This window comes from Mauremys reevesii, linkage group 2, assembly GCF_016161935.1.
Source record: "Mauremys reevesii isolate NIE-2019 linkage group 2, ASM1616193v1, whole genome shotgun sequence".
Lineage (NCBI taxonomy): Eukaryota > Metazoa > Chordata > Testudines > Geoemydidae > Mauremys > Mauremys reevesii.
The window spans coordinates 46341488-46361779 of record NC_052624.1 but is presented as its reverse complement, the minus strand read 5'-3'; the positions used below and the strand labels follow the sequence as shown (position 1 = coordinate 46361779).

The 20292-nt window shown below is 41.7% G+C and overlaps 1 protein-coding gene across 1 annotated transcript in view; it reads left to right on the top strand.

Annotated features, from left to right (window-relative positions):
- CALCR (calcitonin receptor) overlaps positions 1 to 20292 on the top strand; it is a 240080-nt gene that overhangs the window by 186016 nt on the left and 33772 nt on the right. Inside the window, exons 8-10 of the mRNA XM_039525170.1 lie at positions 13302 to 13455; positions 19210 to 19270; positions 19360 to 19426. Of these exons, the coding sequence (XP_039381104.1) occupies positions 13302 to 13455; positions 19210 to 19270; positions 19360 to 19426 (282 nt within the window). The remainder of the gene's footprint in view (positions 1 to 13301; positions 13456 to 19209; positions 19271 to 19359; positions 19427 to 20292) is intronic.

Here is a 20292-nt window from a genome sequence, read left to right as displayed (position 1 = left end):
GGCTCTTTATTAAAGCAACTATTCACAGAGCTGCTCTATCTGCACTTTAGCATTCCTAGCTATGACTTCCTGATGCCTCTTCATCCTAAAATCCCTGTTCCTCTTTCTAAGTTCCATGCAGGTTGCTTACAGGGCAGCCAGAGCCATTTTAGACCCCAGCATGGTTTAGATCAAACTGAGATCTGTTCTAAAATACAAACTGGCTCCAACAGCCCCCAAGCGCGTGCCTGGGGCGGCAAGCCACCGGGAGCGCCCTGCCGGTCCCTGTGAGGGCGGCAGTCAGGCAGCCTTTGGTGGCATGCTGCGGGAGGTCTGCCAGTCCCACAGATTTGGCGGCAATTTGGCAGCGGGTATGCCGAAGCTGCGGGACCGGCGGACCTCCCACAGGCACGCTGCCAAAGGCAGCCTGCCTGCCATGTTTGGGGTGGCAAAAAGGCTAGAGCCTTCCCTGTTTCCACTGCACCTCTTCCAGCCTCTGGCACACCCTCTGCACTAGGAGATGAGAGGTGCCTGTAGGAAGACTGTGCATCACCTTGCCATTTAGGGATCTCCTACTATACCAGAGAATTCCACAGCTGACCAACTATTTGGTCTCTTTGCACTGACAGAGGTATGCAAATGGGTCATGGAGGGGCTCAGGATTGAGCCCTGTGTTTATAATTGTAGCAGTTAATTGACTTCTGTGGGTCTAATTGTGTGAATAAGATAGCCACAAGTGTCCTTTAGCTGTTGTAAGCAAAATATTCACTAGGTTTTGCGCATGTCAGTGCGGGTTAAGTTCCGTTTTCACTTTCCCCTCATGCAAACTGCAACTGAAACCAGTGGGTTTACACAGGGTGTGAGTCTGGGAAGATTGTGGTCCCTAAAGGAACACTGTCATCTGAAATTTAGCTCAAAATGTAAATACTGTAAAGCAAAATAGAAGTAGTTTTAATTTTGAAAAAGAGACCAGTCTCATAAAAACATGTGTTTTAAAACAAATAAGCATTCCCCTTTCTTTGTGTGAAATCTCAGTAGGGCAGAGCTAGGAACAGGAACAGGAACCCAACTATGACCAAAGGTGAAACTGACTTCACTGATTTTCATTGGTCAAGGTAAACAAAAAAGGAACAAAGGACCAGATTTCAGGCCTCTATCGATGTAGAGAAGACTAGGAAAATGAAAAGGAGTTGGGTGCCTAAATCACATTGGCATGTTTGAAAATCCCAATAGGCACCTCTCTGCATCTCTAGGTGCCTAAATACCTTTGTCAATCTGCACTACCAATCCCACTTTTGCATTTCTCACAGAGACATTTGCTCAGTCGTACATCAAACAGCTGGCAGTGGCTTTGATCAGTCTCCCATGGTTTTCTTTAACTACTGTGACCTGTTCTGTCTGCAGTGAGGGAAAAAATGGTCAGGCTGAGAATTTGGGTTCAGACTGAAAAGTTCACAGGTGAATGCCACTCTGTTTATGTTCATGCATATAACACCACTACCCTGCACAGACTGCATGCTGGCTTGGTTTCTCGTTCATTCGGAGGTGCTTTGTGTCACTCCGTTTTACACAGCTTCAAACTCACACCAGGCTTCACAACCTCACTCCTACCAATCCTGTTCATAGGATCAGTGGCTGGGACTCCCTTTAGAGCCTATCAACACTTAAATTGAAGGAAGGAGGATTTGCTGCAGAGAAATATAAAGCCCATCCCGAAGAGGCCAACTGTGCTGTTTTCACAGCACTCAAACCACTGCTAGCAAAAGAAGCAAAGTGTTGCTCCTAGGAATTCCAGCTGAAACTCCAGCATGGCAGGGCAGAGCAATGGGCTACTCTTTTTTATGCTTTCTAATTTTGAAATGAAAATAGAAGATCTGTGCCTTAATTTTGCAGTTGCCCCAGAATAATTGCTAATGAAATGTAGAAATCAGATGTTCAAATCCAATTAGTTTCCTTCTCCCAAGCTAGTTTACCAAGACAAGCCTGCAAGCTGAGTTTGATGAATCAGGACTTGTAGGCTGCCATTGGTCCCATATCCCCAGTGACAGCGAGCCTGTTTTTAATTAGCCTTTGTAGGTGTAGAAGAGTAGCATGTATTTCAGTGGTGCATGTTTCTTTCCTGACACAACAAATGCTGGCACCATCTTTCAGAATGAGAACTAGTGTTGTTGTGAACCTCCTTGTAAGAATTATTTGTAAACAGCTGATTCCCATTCCTAAACCAAGCAGGAAAATAAACTCACTTAAAATATTGTTAAACTAAGGAGATTTTATGTTAAAGATACCACAGTGTCCTTACCAATCTGAGCCCTGCCCTGTGCTTCCTCATCATTATGGCTCAGGTTGGGAGTGGTATCTGTGCAACCATACAATCCGGGAGGAAGCATCCCACATGCTTGTGTGACTGCACGGGAGCTGTTCATAGCAGAACTTCTAAGAAAGGGGCAGGGTCCTGGCCCACAAAGCAGGGCTGACACACCAAGAGGAGCAATCTATTCCACTGACCTCCCCTTCGATGGAGCATGCTGCATTCTCCCTGTGCACAAAGAGTAGCACTAAAGAGATCATGCTGCCCTAGGAGCTGTGGCTTAAAAGCCACAGTCTAGCTGTGTAACAGCTAATGCCCTTCTACACTGGTGTCTCAGAACACTGGGGAATCTTTCATGCTTAGGACCACACTCTGGTCCCATGTGCAAAGTGCGAGTTAATGTTATGTGAAGGATACCTCCATAGGCGTCGAGGGAAGAGAATCCTTCTCTACCCCATGAGACCAGCACAGCTGCAACTACATTCCAGTAGTAATGGTGGCTGCTGGCCCAGATTCCCCCTGTATGGGTTGTTCTGCACAGCCCCCACCTTCCAAACAGCCACAGAGGCAGGTGCTGCAGAGCAGGATTCTGTGGCATGCAGGTAGAGTTCTGTTCTGCTTCTATTCTGCTTCTCCCTTTAAGCACAACCAAACCACAATGGTTAGACTGCACTAAGGGCCTACTGTGCTCATGGAGGGAAGGCAGGATTTGGCTCCCATTGTGTCATGACCCATTCTTCCCACAGCAGGCCTCAGTTATGTATTATGTGGTGGCCTGAATGTAGAATTTCTTCAAGAGCTATTAGTTTGCCTCTGTTGCTTAACATTAATGGAGGGTCATTTGCAAAGGAAGTGTGTGCCAACAGTAAACTCGAGGCCTAATGCATCACTGCATTCCTCCAGTTTTACTCTAGTGTGACTGAATTCATTGGAACTATATTCGCATAAAACTGGAGTAACTCAGTGGTGAGTCATCCTAGTCAGCCTCTCATAGTTTATCCTAGGAATGAACAATTATCCCTGTTACCTAAGACTTAATACAATTAGCGCTGATGAAGATGCAGCGTGAATACCGAATTGACATATTGAAAACAAAAAGAATGTATTTTCTCCCTCATGTATGAATGTATTATTAAAAATGAATGCACTGTTTCCCTGGGTGGAATAATATTTTCATTCATTTTTGAAGACAGATTTGTAAAGGATTAAACAGCATAAAAAGAAAGCAGTAATTCTCATTTATCCCCAAGATTTTATATTCTTGTTGATTTCTTCATAACTTTTGTATATAAAAGCAAATTTAGAGTTACATTTCACCCCATCAATATCAAGTTCCCTTTTCAGGTAGCAATTCCATGCCAAGTAGTGACATCATGACCAGCCATATGCAACCTGTAGGATCCAAGTATTAATGATAAAAGGCCATTTGCAGCATACTTAGACAGAACTTCAGTAAAGAGCATTAATATTCAGTGTCACGCATACAACTGTTGAATTCAGCTTGAAAACATATCATGCGGCTACCCTTCATGAGAAAGATTCAGACTTTCTCAAGAAAAGTATTAGGGATGCTTTTTCCATAGAAAGGCAATACTAAATTAATTAGTTGATAGCCGGGGAGAAAAAAAGAAAATAATTGGGGCTGGGGGCGGTTTAAGAGCAAGGCTATTATTTTGGGCCAGATTCTACTACCTTACCATTGCAGGCCTTACTTTGAGTATTCCTACTGAATTGGCTCCTAAGGCAGAGTCTTAGTTCAGTCATCTCTGTAGATCTCAACTACCCTAATATCACAAAGAGAGAGATTATGTTCTCTCTCATAAATTCCATGACCTGTGTTAAGTTCAATGGTCTGTGTTATACAGGAGGTCAGACTAGATTATCACAATGGTCTATGAATGTTTTTCAGGTAGCCAAGTCCAAAATCATTCTTTGTCAAAACAACATTTGATATTCCATCTACATCTAATGAGAAACCAGTACGGATCCAATAGCACTGCAGTTGTAACATCCTAATCACTTTCTCCATAAATGTAACTCTAAATGATCTTATGTTGTAGCCCCATATAAAGTGCATTGTAGTGTCTAATCATAAAGTGATAAAGGCGTGGAGAACTCTAGCAACTTCTGAGAGAAAGGCTGCACCTTTCCTGCCAGGTGTAGGTGAAAACAACAGTCTCGACCACAGCTGCCATCTGAACATTCAGAAGCCACTGTGGTGCTAACACAATCCCCAAATTGCAAACTTGAGCAATAAACAGAGGGAACAGACCTTCAATCAACAGTGTTGATTTAATTTACCATTTTATCTGATTGCTTATCCAAACCTCTGAGCATTACCACAGTCTTCTCTGAATTGTTCTTAAGCCAGCTAGCTCTCATCCATCAGCACTTGCATTCTGATAACTATACTAATCAGACCAGGATAACCTGTTTTTAGTATCAGCTGCCTATCCCGTGTCACCAGTCTTGTCATTCTTACACATTTCTGCCATCTAAGAAAGAGAACCGTTATTACAAATTTTCCATTATGTATCTTTTCTCACTTGCTCTATTTTTAACAGGTCCACTAAACTCACATAACCAGAACTTTGGCAGTGATGTGAAGCCTGTTTTCTACCTCATCCATCCTGACACTCTTATCAAACGCTAGAGAAACTATACTTATTTTAACCTTTGTATGGACTGAGTAGTGAGTCCTTGCGAGGCTGGAACTGTTAAGTGGAGTGGAGTGATTGTTGAATGGACTCTGACACTAATCAAGTTCTCTGTGCTTTATTGAGATGTTTACTCACCTGCCCCTTTCTTTTTGATTAATCTCAAGAGATCTGAGCAATGTGGAGTTCTTTATCTCTCCCAGTAGCTAAGAGACTTGAAGGAAGCAAGTATCTTATTTCAGATGTGTACATAAGTGACAGGAATATCTAATTATTGTTATTACAGGAGGTGACCTTGGACTTCTTTTAACTCTGCAGCCTACTTGCTATTCTAAACAGCAGAATACCAAGTAGATTATATATCATTTGCCCTGAACAACACATGCATGACAAAATCAGAGTTGCCCATCACATCATGCTTAAATGTTAGGTTAATTAGCGCAAATACTAACAGTCGACCTGGGAGTGAAGGTGGTGCTGAGTGCATTCTGTGGGTTAGATTGCCTTACATAAACTTTCATCTGATCTTTCAAAGCAAAGCCATTACAGGCAGGGGGCCTTTAATGACTCTGAATTATTTTATGATTCTGCAACTATAAAAACAATACACTTAAAAATGTTACATTGAGGCATAAATGTCAAGAATCAGATAAATCACAACAAACCTGATGTTCCTTGATGAGCTATTTAAGCTAAAGCAGTGAGTTCTCAAACTAGGGCCGCCGCTTGTTCAGGGAAAGCCCCTGGTGGGCGGGGCCGGTTTGTTTACCGCCACTTCCCACAGCCCCCATTGGCCTGGAGCGGCGAACCGCGGCCACCGGGAGCTGTGATTGGCTGAACCTGTGGACGTGGCAGCTAAACAAACTGGTCCGGCCTGCCAGGGGCTTTCCCTGAACAAGCGGTGGCTCTAGTTTGAGAACCACTGAGCTAAAGGATAATGTTAGCACAAGATCAAAAGGGTATAAATTGGCCAAGAATAAATTTAAGCTAGAAATTAGAAGGTTTCTAACCATCAGCGGAATGAGATTCTGGAACAGCCTTTCAACAGGAAGAGTGGGGCTCCTTTGAAAATGGAGCTTGATAAATGTATTAATGGAATTATATGACAGTGTAGTCAGCAGTAGCAGAGATTGGATTTGATGGCCCAGGATGCCCATTCCAGTCCTATGCTCCTTTCCAAGATTTCTTTCAATGAGTGTCTGTGACAGGGTGGATTAGGATCAGAAGCCCCTTGTTGGAGGCCTTACGGTCCTACCACAACCATCCCAAGAAAGGAGCAATGGAGCTAAGTCCTCCGAGCAGCCTAGAGAGGCTGCAAAGGGCTCCCAATCAGAGAGGCTGCAGGATCGCTATATAAAACGAGCAGCAGAGCTAGAGACAGGAGATTTTTAAGAACAGGTTTAGACGAACACCTGGTCTAGATAATACTTAGTCCTGCCATGAGTGCAGGGGACTGGACTAGATGACCAGGATTAGGGCTCTTAAGGTTCCTTCCAGTCCTATGATTCTATGATGCTTTGGGAGTCATGCTAAGAAGAGCTAAATGCTAGCCTGCTAAAACTTATCAGCACAAGAAATGTTAAGTAAGGAATATTATTTTTAGCTATGTCCTAAGATGCAGGAACAGATGCTTAAGTTAGCAAAATTTGATGGACTTACCAAAAAGATCTAAGTAAATAACAGATGTCTGAAAAGTATCAGAAAATGTGCTAAAATATAATGTATCTGTAAATGAGGAAATAATAGAACCAAACTGTAAAAAGGGGGGCTGTAAGAATGTCAATTTGTATACCATTTTCAGAACCACGACTGGGATCATCTTGTCATCACTGGGAGGGCTGGTTCTCCAGATTTTGGTAACTATGAGGCCTATATCTGTTAGGCACTGTTCTGATTTCTAACTTTCTAATACATTCAATCACTCTGACTTAGGCAAGTTCTCTCTAATTATTTGATCATTTAAAACCATATTAAATTTTGGTTATTGATTAATTATTGATGATCAATTCTTGATCATTGATTATTGGAACCCTGGTCTTCATGGGTGAGTGCTTTAACCACTAAAGGTTATAAGGTTGGGGCACCCCCACCAGTGTTTTGTGCGAAGACCTATTAGGCAGCTTCTGAGTGCAGCCACTAGATTGGGCCCCACAGGCGAGATGTGTGGTAGGGGGGATGCCTAGTATGAGGATTCCACCGGGAATTAGGCAGGATCTAGCCACCTAGGCTTCAGGATTGAGGTGGCTTTGTGCATGCCCACTTACAGCTTTTCAGGTGCCGTGGAGACTTTAACACAGAAATCTGAGTGCCTAGGGACTTCAGGCACCTAAAGGTCAGGCGCCTAAAGGTTAGGTGGTAGCTGAGTTGGGGTTTAGAGACCTAAATTTTGGATTTAGGTGCCTACATGGAAGTTAGACACCTAATTCTCTGTATGGAACTAGCACCTAGTGGGATGTTCAGAAGTGTTTAGACACCTATGGGATTTAGGCACCTAGGTGCCTTTTGAAAACCTGCACCTTTAGGAGCCCAATTACCTTTACACATATGTCCCTTAGAAATTTAATTCCTATTCTACTTTCAATGAGATTTAGGGTAAGTTCCTAAGTAATTTTTGAAAATGAGATTTAGGATCCTACATCATGTAGGTACTTTTGAAAATTGTACCCTTTTAAAATTTTACATACTATATCCCTGAGCTACGCAGAATGCAGTGTACCTCTGAGCTGTGTCCATTTTGTTTTTTAAATTTAAATTTAAAAAAAGTATATTAAAACATCCATCTTAGTCTGAGAGCCTGTGTGCCATATTTCTGACTGGAACATGTTTTAATGGGTGAGTCATAAACTTCTGAAATAGGTACTGACATATGAGCAGGTATGATGCGTTCTGATAGCTGGTTTTTTTGAGTCACACTGCTTAGCATAACATTACTTTGGAAAAGTCCTTTATTGCTTATTTGTCCAAAATATGGATACTTGGAATTTAAGGATACTTTCCTAGAATAATAATCTAATAACCAGAAAAAATTATGAGGCAGCTCAGTAGTTGAAACCCAACCACACTCCCTTTTAATGCTAAATAAGAATGTCTGAGAAAATATTGGCTTCAAACTGAATGCAGATAATAAATCACATACAGCTACTGCAGCAGTCAGTACAACTATGCAATGGGGCAGATCGTCAGCTAGTTTACATCAGGAGAGCTCTACTGACTGACCCCCGAGTGAGGATCTAATACGTTTATTTCTCTTTAAAACAAACTGAGGCAAATTTGGAACTTTTGACTTTATCTGGCCCACAGAAATGGCTTAATATAAAAATAGTAACCTTGTCTGGCTCATTGTCACTGACCAGTTTCTCTGAAATTGTTTGAACTTAAATTGTGTGCGCACCCAGAGTGATCACAAATAAACAGAGAGGGAATTAGAAGTCAGAGGTTTTATTCTGTGCAGTCAGCACTTGCTCTAATACTCTGAGAACTAGATTATTCAAAGCTGGCACAGGGAGGTAGAAACGCCAGATCTCCAGGTCAGCCTGACCCCCTGAACACTGTAGGGAATGGCTCTGAGGGAGGGAAGGCAGGAAATCAATGAGACTTTCTTCAGCTGTGTCCAAAACTGTGACCAAAGTTTGCCCCATTCATCCAAACTACTGAGAAGGTATGAAAAATCTGTCTAGTATCAAACTGATTCATTTTATATGATATTTTATGGTGTTATGCTATTGTGTGTAGTCCTCATGGATTTTGACAATAATATAGTAATAATAATTAATTGTTAGTTCTTGAATAGTGGTTTTTATTCAGAGGTGATCAGGTGGTATGGAAAGTCATGTCTGAGAAGTGTCAAGTATATATGAGCAAGTGCCCTTGTATTAACAGAGGAACAAATAAAATGTAACTTGCAGTTTAATGCAATGTCTTATGTCTGAGTCCTGCAAGATGATCCACATGAGCGGAACCCCCATGAAATCTCTGAATGGAGCTCTGCTATGGATCTTCTGGCAGGATCAGGGCTATAGACCTTGAGAGCACCACAAAATCCAGCCTCTGGCTTGTCTTGCTAAAATCTGATTGTACAGATATGTGTAAGAGAAGATATATGAATTACGCATGTAGGGATGTTCCAGTCAGTTTCTGTATCCCCTGCATTATTTCAGTTATGTATTGTAGCTGGAAATGTCTCCAAGAAATGTGTGGGTTTTAGATAGCAGAATATTTTATGATTATTAATATTAATAATAATAATATAATATTGCTGTAATTTTTTTTTTGGTTTCAGCTAGAAGCCAGGGCCCATTTGTGCTAGGCTCTTTACAGACTCATAACAAGGAGACAGTCCCTGTCCCCAAAAGCTTATACTCTAAGGGCAGATCTACACTTAAAATGCTGCAGCAGCACAGCTGCACCAGTGAAGTTGTGCCACTGTAGCGTTTCAGTGAAGATGCTAGTATGCAAAGGGGAGAGCTCATCTCATCAGTGTAATTAATTCACCGCCACAAGAGGCAGTAGCTGTGTTGACAGGAGACGATCTCCCATCAACATGGCGCTGGCTACACCAGGAGTTAGGTTGGTATAACTGTGTCACTTGGGGGTGTGGATTTTTCATAGTGACATAGTGATACTGATGTCAGTTTGTAGTGTAGGCCTGGCCTAAGTAACTTGAGTGTAACATGTGACAGAGCCACATTAAATTACTTTTTTAAATTAATTATGCAAGTCAAAGTTATCAGGCATGTAAATGGTGGAAGAGTTGTTCCTTTAATTTTTTGCAGTTTCAATATAACTGTTACAGTAACATAAACACTTTACAGAGACCTAGTTTGGAGCAGGCGTGGTTTTTCATAGCTCAGACAAATCTGTGTGGATATAGTGCTTCTATATTTGTCAGCATTCTTTAATAACATGGCAAATGACTTGGTAGCTGTGCCTGACAATATAATGTAAATTCTTCTTCAGCATTCGTGTTTTTTTCTTTCACGTTAATAGAACTGACAAGGACTAAGAAAAACGCTGCTTGTGACTGTAGCTGTTACACAAATTCCATGACGCCACTTGTACACAAATGAAAGATGCTGTACTGTTTTGTTCATCACAAGCAAAAACTGATTTGCTCCATGTTTTGAATAATGTTCATTAAACATGATCCATCTTGATAGATTGCCAGGTTTAAACCACTCAAGCCAACCTTTTTGAATTTATTTTCAAATTAATGAGATGTGATCCACTGTAATCAAACTCATCCCTCATGCCTAGCCTGATAGTTTCCTTAAACCTATTGCATATCTAGTGACTAAGTGCCTCAAAGAAACCATAAATTGATATGGGTGTGTGGGAATTAGCTTGTCAGATAGGTACAGAATTTAATTTAAAAAGCTACAAACTTTAATTGTTTGGGATAGGGGAAATAAAATATAAAGAAAATGAAGCTTGAGAAGTGTTGCATCATGGGAAATAAATACAGTTAGTGTCCATGAAATTTGCACTGTGCTTATGTGTGAGTTAGATCTTACATGTGAAGAGAAAATTATGTCAACGACTGATTTTGGTCAAATTACTCTACAAGTGTGGACATATACCTGGTGGAAAAATGCAACTACAGCTGCCATTCACTGTGCAATGAACTTGAGATTCATTACCATTTCAGATGGGAAATACAAAATTGTTGATTTGGCAGTAGCTGACCAGAAAACATCAGGCAGCATCTACCAATCATTTCTTCCTCTCCCAAACCTCAGCCATTGCCAATTGACTCGTCAGCACTACCAAGTGGAGTGGCCTTACACAGTCTGGTGTTTAACGTGGGACAGGAGCACCCTGCGCATGACCGTTCAATACTCACACAGCAGACACTGTGCCTTAAGGCGGCACTCTCAGACAATTACCATGATTCATAATAGCTGCTAGATACAATGTGTGTCTGAAGGTGCCAAGCTGGTGCCTTCCAACACTTGAGGGACTGCTTGGCTGTCACTGGCCAGATGTAAAAGATATGCTCGTCTTGGTCCCTCTGTCTGCAAGATAGAGATGAGTTCACCACACAAGTTCACTGACATTTTAGACCTTGGCATAGTTACTTTATGTTAGGTAAAATGCCAACAAGATTCAACAGCAATCTCTGCAAAGCTTTGTGTGCCTGTCAGCCAAGGCAATGCTCAAGCGGATGAGCAATCAATAAGAAGTGAATGGAGAAAGGTTGGCCCCCAGCTGACAGGCTATATTCAGCACATGCTAAGGGCTGAGGCATGGCACATATTGACCCAGACTTGTGAAAAACAATATGAGACGCAATTAAGCACCATAATGAGCGCATTTGCCAATATAAAAAACAGGATTTTATTCTTTTCATACAAAACATTTGTATTATATCCTACTCCTCTGTCTGCGCGCTTTGTCAAAGCTACTCAGCCGCACCGTGGAAAATTATGAACTGCCTCGTCTGCCTGTGTAGGGAGTGGAAAAAGAAATGATAAAAATAAAGTCAGCCCTGCAAGTTAATTCTGTCAGCTCTGCATTTTCCTAAGCCTTGAAATTCACACCCAGATATTGAAACGCAAGTAAATGTGTAACACGGCTACCACTCTGAAGTAAATGTGTGTACTTTATAGAAAGCAAAGACAGTTTCAAGGAGTGATAAAACCAGCCTTTTTAGCAAGGAGGAGCAGGCTGAGTCCTCCAGAGAGAGATGATAATATGTACAGTACTCTGCTTGTGTGACAGTAAAAAATGGCTCCTTTGACACTAAAGAGGCAAATAAAGCCTAAACCCGCCTCACAGCCCAAATAATCAGGCTGTGCCCTGGGGAGCTTGACAGAAGTAAATGGGAAGGAATCTGCTCCTTCAGCTACAGAATGGCAGCTGTCACTCCACAGTCACTACTGCAGTCTTGGTGTTCTGGCTCCTGTGCTTCCCTGCCACAAGCCAGTGGATTCCGGCAGACACCACAGCAACAGCCTAGCCCATCGCATCCTCAAAACTCCCTTGCATGTTGAGATGCAAGGAGCCCCTCTGTATATAAACAGAATTCTCCTCATACCCAGTGGCAATAAGATATGATTTGTAGAGAACTTGAAATCTTGAACTCTAAAGGCAACTGGCCTTGTCCTGCTCAATCCTCTCAGCTTGATTGTGCTTTATTGACACTAACCCATTTAGGGAGAGATACAGAGTTGCTCCACACCATTGGAACTTTGGCAGGTAGGCAGAAAATGGTAGACAACTGGACTTGTCCGGTTTCCCTCTACAACCTGTGAGACAATGGCCATGGCCCCATTTCAGGTTTCTAGTAGCAATGGCCTTATGCAGGGCTTGTGCTCAAGCGAATGCAAGGATTGCAGTTATGCTTAACCTCTCCCTGGTGAGAGAATCCTCACACCTTCCTTTTTGGAAAGTGGCACGGGAGCTGGGCACAGTCTGGCCCTTTGTAAACACCTCTCCTTTTTCCTCATGTTTCTGGCTTCTGTAAGAGCAGTGGAAAGTACAGCAACACTGCATATGCCTTTAGAGGCCCTCATCAGCATTTATGGGACATTAACCAGGAGAAACTCTCACTGACTCCAATAGCAGTTCATACTCAGTAGGTGGTGAATAAGAGCTCTAGGTGTGATCTACACTAGCAAATTAGGTCAGTTTAACTATATCAGTGAAGAATGTGAAAAATCCACACCCCTGAATGGCGTCGTTAAGCCAACCTACATCCCCATATAGATAGCGCTAAGTCGATGGAAGAATTCTTCTGTCAACCTAGCTACTGCCTCTCAGAGAGGTGGAAGATCTATGCCAATAGGAAAACCCTTCCTCTCAGAGTAGGTAGCGTCTACACTGGAGCACACAGCTGTGCCGCTGTAGCGTTCTAAGTGTAGACACACCTGTAAATATGGTCCATCCCCTGTATACATTTTGGGGGATTATTAGTTATAAAATCAAACTGGAGAGCTTTTATAGCTTGTAATGATTTGAATAAATGTAAAAGAAAAGAGCTGATTTAGACATTTTGGTGGACTCAGTTGTTTATCTCTTCTGCACAGAACTTGTAAACAGCTTTTTCTAAAAAGCCCAGACTTCAATTCTAAAACTCATAGGCTGAAAATGTTTTGAAGTGTGGTTTTACCAAATCATGCTTTTTCGAATTTTGCTGTTAGCACCTGATTTTTATCAATTATGAGATACCTTGACTCCATTTTTCTGATTTATCAATATGTTATAGCCCTGTCAATGACATTCGCTGAAGAAATCTAGCGAATGCTAGGAAAAGTTGTCTTGAAGCTTAGCACTCATATTTTGTTTGCCTGCTTCGATACAGTTTGTAAGCCATTGTCTGCCCAGATCTGCAGTTTACTACTCTCCAATTTCTCTGACAGGTAAGCTGCAAGGTGCTGCAGTTTTTTCACCAGTACATGCTCGGTTGTAACTACTTCTGGATGCTCTGCGAAGGCATATATCTTCACACTCTAATTGTGGTGGCAGTATTTGCTGAAGAGCAGCGTTTGCACTGGTATTACCTCTTGGGCTGGGGTATGTATTTTATCATTCATATCTTCTTGGTCACTTCTTTCCAATGTTTATGGCACTTTTATATACTAGGGACCCAATCCTGCCGCCACTTGCACACATTACTAGCTTTATTTATGGGTGTGTATTAGGACCTAAGTTTGATCTCTTGAGATCCTAAATTTGAACTGGATTTAATTTATTTGCACAGGACAATGTGTTCACTCATTGTAATTAATACACACATGTCTGTGAAAATTAATAGTAGTTCGTATCTTGATGATGGTAGTCTTGAAAGAAATGGCCAAGTGTTGAACATGTAAATTTCTAACCCCAAACATATAAGGTAATATAGCTAAGTATCTCACAGCAATGTACAGATAAGTAAGTAAACATCCTCAACAACCTGTAACTGACATTACAAATCCATGCGCTGCAGAGAACAGATGCAACGACAATGTAAATCACATGCACACAACCTATGGAGCTGTGTCTAGAATTCTGCTCCTTCAGCTCCAGATATGCAGGCCTCTATTGTGTCTGCAAAAGATGTCCCTTGGTTTGGAGTAATAATAGTGGTAGCCCTCATTCTCCTCTGTTGTTTGGCCAGTAAAAGGCAACGCATGCACATACACAAAGCCAGTCCCTTACAGTGGGATGCAGACTCTTTCACTTTAAAATTATTTGCTGTAAATCCAGCCCAGGTAAGTGGTGACAGAAGGCCCTTACCATCAATACTTTCTTTAGCTGGCTACAGATAATGAATTTCTGGTCTCATTCTAATTCCCAGTAATGAGTGCCCAGCCCATATCACAAAACTCACGAACACATCTGGGAAGCATCTCAGCGATCTTTGTCCTGCTTCTCATTTATATCCATTTCAGGATTCTTTGCCCATGTCTATCTATTTCAAACCCAAGCTGAAGCTGACAGAATTTACCCTGTGCTGTCCAGCACCCCCTCTGCAGGTTTCATGTCTACTGAGCTTCTTTTCATTTATGGTAGGAAGAAACCAAACCTCACCAGGAAAAAAAAAATTGTGGGCTTAGGTATAAACCAGGTCGGACAAAAATGAGAACTGGCTTGAACCTGCATCTGTTGCTTAATTCCTCCACAACCACTTCTCCCATGACAGGTTGATTTAGTTGGGGTTGGTCCTGCTTTGAGCAGGGGGTTGGACTAGATGACCTCCTGAGGTCCCTTCCAACCCAGATATTCTATGTTTCTATGAAAGCAACAGCAGAATGCAGTGCTTCACCCCTGTCACTGGGAGGGATCACTTTTTAAGAATGTGGCAACCTCCTCAGCTCCTGAGCTATATGGGACTCAGTACTCCATGGATCACCACTGATCAGAGACCTTAAGAATTAAACAGAACTTAAAAGCTTCTCCCAGTTTAAGCCCCAGAGAACATCTCCTTCCTATAAATTCCAGATTAGATAGAAATCGTCTCTCCCTTTCTTGTGAGATTAGCAATGTTCATGGGAAGGGAGGGATTTTACATACTCTAGGATTTAAAAATGCATGGATCATTATGAGCCCTAAACTAAACAGCAGGAAGTTTTTTGTCCCTGGACAACTTCATAATTGGGGAAAGGTATGTGCAGCGTCTCTGTCAGTTGAATAGCTCAGCCTGCGCCAGAGCAAGCACATCGGCCTTGTGAAGGTTCCACAGTTCAGAGTTCAGATTTATTGTGGTGGGTCAGGCCCAAACAGGAGAACAGTGAAACAAATACATTTCTTTTGGGATCACGTTTAAATATTTCATTTCTGCACATTAAAAGGGAGTAGCCACTTAGAAAGTCTAAAGGTTGGCTGGAAGTTCTAGGGCATGGCTGCACTATAAGACATGCCACCATGGCACTGGCCCTTAGTTTACAGAGTAAAATGTTGTGTAAATTCTCATTTCATGGCTAGTGAATGTGACTCATCTGTGTTTGAAAACACTGCATATGTACAACACTATATAAATATAATAATAATTTGATTTCAGCGCAGTCAATTTCAGCACTAGGTGAGCTGGCTTTATTTACCAGACCCACTAAAGCAATGGTAAAACATAGCTTTTAAAGAAAAGAAAATATCTGAGAAAGTTTCCCATGATTCCCTGTGCTGAAGTAATTAAAATCATTGGATCAGTTCTGTATGCTGACCTTGAGGCAACTGTGTATTTCTAGCATGATTTGTTGGAGCAATATTCCCTTCTGAGGTCCCTTTCTTTACTTGATATTATTTCAGTGTTTTAGTAAATTACCCCTAAATCACTGGTCAGGAGAAATAGTTTCAAATGCACTCAGTTACACTCGGTTTGCTGTTTCGAACAGCGTGAACTGCATTTAATTCAACGGGGGATCATTGGTTAGGGCTGTGCTGAAACAGATTCTTTCACAATGTAACTAGAAGTGCGCTCAAGCCAAACTCCATTTTGTGCCGTAGCAGGAACAGGCCTTGCTTGTAGGGATTTGTCATATTTATCACTGGTTGGCTACTTTCAGATGCTTCCTAGAGGCTACAATTTGTGATTTTTCCTTCAGCCCAAAATAAGGGACAGCACATAGCCGCGCCACTCTGAGGAATGACCAAGAGAGGTGTGCCTGGGGCCTAAGGATGCACCGTCTCCTGCAGGCCTTCTTAGTCAGCCCAAGGGGTGTACACTCTGTTTCATCTATAAGGATGGTACAGATTGCCCCTTCTCTTTCTGGTGCACCAGCCCAGCTCCATGCCCAGGTCTGGGGAAAGAGAGAGTTGAATCATGGTCTCATCTCCTTCTGTCCCTCTCCGTGTGTTTTGCTTCCTGGAAGAAGTAAAGACCAAGCAGTCTTTATTCACTGTTTCTGCTTCTGGTTCACCCTCCAAACTTTGTGGAACTGCACAAGGGCAGATTACAATTAGGCCTAAATTTGGAGAGTAATAGTGGAAATTAAAACTAGATAAATATGAGCTTGCTGAACTGTAATTTACTAATGAAAACTTTCCACTGTGACCTTAAGATGTACATTTGAACGTGTAGAGCCAAATTCTCTGTGCATATGCACCTAACAAAATAATAAAACACCACTCTCACCATGTGTACCACTGCACCTATAAAACCAGGGGTTTACCTGAAAATGTAAATTTTGGTATTACTAAGTGGCTCCATAGAAATGGGATCTGGAGCTATGTTTTTCCTGCTTCTTCTTGTGCATCATTGTCATTAAAAAGATTCTGCAACTGGAACATCACTAATAATGTTGTTAGTGATGCATGAAACAGAAAAAGATCCAGTTTGCTCTTCAGTAGCTGCATTGACTCTGCAGTCCTAACTGTAGTGAAAAATTATTTTGGCAGCTGAGTAAGTAGATATCTCTTGAAGACCCCAAGGGACCTAATACAGTGACCAAAATGACATCATATTGACATAGTTACTTTTCTGGCCATGAGCATTCTTTGAAGGTGAACTGAACAAAGCTTAGCTTGCCAAGGCCTGAGTTCAGGTCTCTGTGTTTCTCCTAAAAGCACTGATAAGGTCACTGACACCCAAAGCAAGCAATCCAAAGAGCTACTTTCCTCCTACTATAGAAAGGAATAAAACTGTTTTTCAACTAGTTCACTTTGAAATGTATTAATTTTAGGGCTGTTGATTAATCGCAGTTAAATCACACGATTAACTCAAAAAAATTAATTGTGATTTAAAAAATAATCACAATTAATCACAGTTTTAATCACACTGTTAAACAATAGAATGCCAACTGACATTTATGAACTATTTTTGGATGTTTTTCTACATTTTCAAATATATTGGTTTCAATTACAACACAGAATACAAAGTGTACAGTGCTCACTTTATATTACTTTCGATTACAAATATTTGCACATAAAAATGACAAACAAAAGAAACAGTATTTTTCAATTCACCTCATACCAGTACTGTAGTGCAATTGCTTTATTGTGAAAGTGCAACTTACAAATGTAGATTTTTTTTTCACATAACTGCACTCAGTAACCAAATAATGTAAAATTTTAGAGCCTACAAGTCCACTCAACCCATAATACTCTGACTGACCTAGTTAAATGCTTGATGACTGGTTCACTACTTCTAAGGTACTAATGGGGTGCCAGTGTAACTCGGAGGCAAGCACTGATGGTGATTCAGTTGCTAGCCCCCTAAGAACTAGTACAGATGGATTCCAATAACCATGCAGACACTTAGCTAAAGAGAGAATTTTCCCAGGGATGGCAAGAAAAGCAAAGGTTGCAAATACCCTCGATATGGAGGCTTAAACACTTACAACTCAAAGTAAACAATAGCAGTTCTTATTTGGGCCGCTGGGGCAGTCCAGTAGAGAGTTCAGAGTCTTCAGGCTTAGTGCCTGGGGTGCCCTCTTCAGCCCAGTCTTCTATTCAAAGTAAATAGGAACTTGCAGGTTTCCAAGCCAGGATCACTTAGTGGTATCTCTTTCATTGAGGCCCCTCTGTACTGGCTTCCTGCCTAGTCTCTGCTGCTTCCCCACAAGTCCCACACAGACTTGCACCTAGCAGTCACACCTGAGCTACACAGTTCCTGGTGGTTTCTCCATGCAACCAGCTTCCTTGCTGCTCCTGGCTTGACATGCCATTGCCGTTATCCCAAGAACCAGGACACATCCCAGATCAGGGTCTTTCCATGTTTCTAGGCCCCCTCCACACACATAGTCAAGGGAAGGGGTTGTGCAGGGTTGTTAGATGAGGTCATTTCCTGCTTACCAGGTTCATCACAGTTTCTGAAGTAAAATAAACGAATGCTATCATTTTAGCACAACCTCCCTTTTCATGGTTCTTAGCCTGTTGGGATGGGAAGTAACATGGAAGCAGAGGGAAAGGCTTGATAACTGAATCACCATGCTGTTAATGGCAGGGATGTCCGGAGATTCAAGGGTTTGGATGCAGGATTCTCAAGAACCCCTCCCGCCCCCCCTACACTCTCACAGATGATTGGAAAACATCAAGCCTGCTCTAGGAAGAGAATAGAGCATGGCAGGTTTCCATGCTTCAGCCTAGTACAAGTGGTTCCCTTATGTGGGATTGGCATAAAAAGAAAAATGGGCCCCCTACAGCAGTCTGTCAGTGTGGTATCCTCCCCTTTCACGTCAAAAGAGGACTTACGTGAGCTGATATGGGGATATGAGGAGTCGGGATTTCTACCATACCCTCCCTACTAATGATAGACATGTGGAGTAGGGCCTTCTGAATGTACAGTGGCTGGGAATCTGCAGGATTAGCAGAGTAAACACTCCAAGATCTCATCCACTTGTAAGACTCCTGGCTCCACTCTATACATTTTCTAGGGCCTGAGCCTCAGCTTCAGTAAAAGTAGCCTGGTTGCTGTACTAGCCTGCAAAATAAGTTACTGCTGCCCTGTTTAGTGGGCATTTACATACCAAGGAACCCTGCTTTCCAAAGGGAATATTTCACATAGAACTGCATGCTCCCTCTCTCTCCTCCCCAGTGTATCTGGCCATTCCCCCTTTCCCTGCAGGTATTTCAACATGCCTGGAGTGACTGACAGCAGCTTTGAGCTGAGGTGATAGCATGACACCTCTCCATGGCCACTTTTGAGGGCAGTATCACAATTATTCCCCTCTATATCTCACAACCAAGAAAGCCATATGACCCGAAGTCAGGTGGAATTATAATTCTTTTCTCAAAGCTTTGAATTCCCATTTATATGTGATTTTTAAAAAGAAGAAATGTTATTTTTAGTGTCACATGAATTGCATGCCAAAAAATATGAAGGCTGATTTATACCTTTAATCATTGTAGGGTTTCCTTTAGTGCCAGCATCTATTCATGCTGTTGCAAGAGCCAAATACTTCAATGACAAGTGAGTATTGTATGATTTTCAAGGTACTTAGCACATTTTATAGCTATGTATAAAAATGTATTTGAGTTAATGATATATTCTCCCCCCAGCTGCTGGATGAGCGTTGACACTCACTTGCTCTATATTGTTCATGGACCCGTAATGGCGGCTTTATTGGTAAGAATATTATTTGTTATTATATTAACAGTTGAGTTACTCTTCCTGGAAATGATGCAAAATTGCATTGTATAGCAGATTCTGTATCTTAAATAGATTGGCCAAGGTTTTCAAAGGTAGCAAGTGATTTTGGATGCCCCACCTGAGACCCCTAAAAAGGGACTTGATTTTCAGAGGATGGGTGCTCAGCACTTTCTGAAAATCAAGCCCCTTCAAGGTGTCTCAGATTGGGCAATCTAAAACCAGAAGCATACAAAATCATTAATTCCTTTTGAAAACCATGGCCAAGCTATTTAAACTACCGAATCTTCTTTTCTATGCAGTTAACCTTACTTATGCTAAATGTGCTGCATTATATGTGGTATAAATGAAATAACTATGTTTCGGATTAGCCTAGGCAGGGTGCTGAGACCAAGTCAATAATTCAGCATTGGTTTTCATAAATTCTGAGGCAGAAGGGAACATTGTGATCATCTTGTCTAACCTCCTGCATAAGACAGGCCACAAAACTTCTCCAAAATAATTCCTGTTTGAACTAGAGCATAGCTTTTACAAAAATATCCAGTCTTGATTTTAAAATTACTTTTCCCTAGAAACATGATAGATCTTTACCAGATAGAAAATTACCAGTAATGGAGAATCCACCACTATCCTTGGTAAATTGTTCCAGTGATGAATTACCCTTTTTTGTTGAATGCTGTGGTAAAAGGGAACAGAGGTAGGGAGCTAAACTAGGAAGAGGCTGTGGGAGATAAGAACCTGAATAGAATGCTTGAGTAGGGGAAGCACAGAGCACGAGACAGCAAATCAAGCTAGTCACAGCTAGGAATCCCAAGGTTGCTTTTTTGTTTTTTTGTTTTTTTTTC